We start from the raw sequence: 3,113 nt of genomic DNA, 5'->3' as shown, positions 1-3,113 counted from the left end.
GTAGGTTTGGGCAGCATGCGTGAGGACGCATTGTTGGTTCTTAGTGTGTCTGCAAGAGCTTGGTATTTACCAGACCTACTGGAGAAGAGAACCAAAGATTCCTGTTTCTGGGGGTTTCTGTTTAATTATGTGGGTCCAGGCCAGCTCTCTTTAGTGCTCACCAGCTTCTGGCAATAAGATTATTACACATTTTGCTGGCTTTCTAGTCCAAAGTCTTGTTTTCACTTTTTTACCAAATAGATACACTTGTCAAAGTGAGAGGAGCCTTCCACTAATTCTTGTGCTATATGCCAGCATGTGGTGTCACATCCTGCTGTGGCCAGACATGGGACACAAGCCCTTTTTGAAGGCAGTCTGTTAGGGTTAAATGTCCTGCAACTTTCCAGCAATGCCAGTGGCTTCTGGTCTAATCCAATTCCACTAAAGTTGGCTGTAATCTTACCACCGTCTTCCGTGGGAGTTAGACCACACAGACCTAATCTCATATTTGGGACAGCATCAGCAATATAACTAACAGATCTGAATAGACCTAGTCAAGCAAATTTCACTGCTGCTAGGGATGCATGCATCCAAGAGCACCTCATGTAAAGTAATCAAAAGGATCACTTCCAGGGATCTGCGGTCTCCAGGGCCCATCCTTGATCCCTGTGAGTGCTAATGTGGGCCTGTTCTGACAGCAGTGGTTGTGTAGTATGCACACCTAATGGGAAGTGAACCAAGAGCCAATTAATTTCATTTAGTGCTGAACAGCTTGGCCTGGAATTCAGTAAACAACTAGGGGCGAAAGCCCTGTGATTCACTGTTCCTTCCTTCAGCTGCCCAAGCCCCCATCCTGGAAGGATTTTTATCCATTCTTGCTACACTTCCCACTCTTCATACTAGCAGAGGGTTAATTGTACACCTGATGTACATTCTTCCTTGTGGATTTCTCAGTCCTGCCACAGGACCATAACAATTTTCCTCTCTTGCAGTGCCAAGATGGTGGTCCTTTCCAAGGAATATGGCTACGTGGTCCTGACTGGTGCTGCTAGTTTTGTCTTGATCACACACCTTGCAGTGAATGTGGCAAAGGCTCGCAAAAAGTACAATGTAGAGGTGAGTGGGAGGCATGGGTAGGCCTGCCCCCAAGGCACTAAGAGCTTCTTTACTAGTTTTTCTCAAGAAAAGAAGCCAGTTTGGCTTGGAACGGTAGAAGCAGTGGAAATTAGGGGAAAGCTCAAATTTTGTAGACCATGTGCATGTTGGGAGTTTGTTTCTCTGGATTCTAGTATGTACTGTACATCAGAGGTGGTTGGGTAGCATCAGGTGGCTGCAGTATTCAGCTCTGATCTTTGTACCTCACCAGGTCCTGAGAAGCTTTCTCTATAGAACCACATCCTGTTTAATGGTGGCCTCATGGTAAAGGCTTTTGCAGTGTTTTGTGCTATATGGGTTTGTTACTGCTCTTAGCTAGAGAACCGGGCTCTAACCCAAGCTGTAAAAACTCATGATTGTACCTGGGAAGCCCCTTGTTTGAGCCCTAGCATGAGCCAAGACAACAGCAGTCTTATCCAATGACTCTAAAAGTACACGCAGATGTCACCCTTGTGCCACCATAAACAAATTTTACAGAGGCACAGCTTGCAAGCAAACAGATGTCCCAGCCCTTTGTCCAGCTCCAGGTGCTGAAAAATTGTTGCCATAATAAAGACGGTCACAGTTTGAGATGCCTTAAAGGGGAAGACGTCTGTTTGCTTATTGCTTGGCATGGGAATTCTCCTGCAGGGGATTCCCAGGCATGTGTCTACAAGTGGAAGAACCACCATGCAGCCTCCCTTGCTTACAGATGTGTGTCCCAAGCCAGGGCATGGTACCCAAAGCTGTTGTCGCACAGGATTGGACCCCTGAAGCCATGTGTGCAGCAGGAGCCTGATCCTGCAGGGCGGCAACCCTAGTGACATCTGTAGATATCAGCAAAGTAGAGCAGCTGTGCCATAACTTCTGGCATGGTTGATCCTGCTCCAAAGAAGATGTCCATTCATACCTTAAATGGGGGAATCAGGGAAGTAATTCAAAACTATGCAGCAGGAATTCAGAACTGGCCAGAGCCCTAACTAGCTTGGTATTGCAGTACTAGTTATGCTCTTGTCCTTCCTATGAGCCTGCCATGCTGGGGTGCTTGGGTTCTAACCTGATGACTGCTCTGACTTTTCTCCCTCCCAGCTGCACTGACTAGGGCAGTGGTATGCAGCCCTTTACTGTGCCCGCATGGATGCATTTGAATGCTGTTTCCCTTCCAGGAGCAGGTGACAAGCATCCTGTTCTCTGAGCCAGTTTCTTTACTGCTTTCCTGTGCAAGACAAAGCATGGGAGGTGACAGTAAGGTGATTGTAAGATTAGGCTGGGGTGGTAGGATGGAGTTGGGTCTGCTGCTGTGTGCTAACCAAGCCCTACCAATCTAGCAAGATGAAAAATTCACAGATTTCCAGTAATCTAAAATCCAGAATGGAGCTTGTAACAGAGACTTCCCAAATACAGTATTTCTGGTAGCCTGGTAACACCACCCCCACCATGTAGGCAGGAACAGAGTTGGCATTTTACTATGCTCTTTTTATCTTTTACTTTTTTGAGCTGGATCTCTGTGGAGTAGGGTTAGTGACACATTACCTGCTTGGGAATGGAAAGGGGTGCATTTTAAACAAGGAAGCTTCAGACTTGGAGACACTGACAAGCAAGAAACCAAGCAGCCCTGCCTGTTAGTACATGCTGTTCCCAGCAACCAGGCAATGTAGGTTTTCTGTGGGAAAGATGGATTTGGGATAGGAGAAAGTGAGCTGATCTTCCAGGAACTTTTAAAAAGAAGGGGAAAGGAATGCATAAGTTAAAGTAGAGAGATTTTTAAAGGTAAATCCCACAAAGAATCTTTTTTCAAAGTGCCTTTCATCTCCCAATTCATCTTTGAATCTATTTACAGGAGAATAGGGCTAATTGAATGGGCTGTGGCTGGCCCTGTGAGTGAGTCAGGCCATTAGCATGTGAAGCCTCCCCTATTTGGAGGCAGCTGTAACCACTCAAATACTTACTATATAAGCCGGGGCAGGCAATTATTTCGGGCAGAGGGCCGCTTACTGAGT

The 3,113-nt window shown here is 46.4% G+C and overlaps 1 protein-coding gene across 2 annotated transcripts in view; it reads left to right on the top strand.

The window, feature by feature from the left end:
* The window catches only part of MGST3 (microsomal glutathione S-transferase 3), a 40,280-nt gene that overhangs the window by 33,323 nt on the left and 3,844 nt on the right, over nt 1-3,113 (top strand). For both annotated transcript variants that reach the window (XM_019501878.1, XM_019501879.1), the window contains exon 2: nt 972-1,095. In XM_019501878.1, the coding sequence (XP_019357423.1) occupies nt 979-1,095 (117 nt within the window). In that variant the 5' untranslated portion in view covers nt 972-978. The remainder of the gene's footprint in view (nt 1-971; nt 1,096-3,113) is intronic.

The sequence above is a fragment of the Gavialis gangeticus genome, unplaced genomic scaffold (genome assembly GCF_001723915.1).
Source record: "Gavialis gangeticus isolate Ggan-Ray unplaced genomic scaffold, GavGan_comp1, whole genome shotgun sequence".
NCBI classification, from domain to species: Eukaryota; Metazoa; Chordata; order Crocodylia; family Gavialidae; genus Gavialis; species Gavialis gangeticus.
This window is presented reverse-complemented; position numbering and strand designations above follow the sequence as displayed.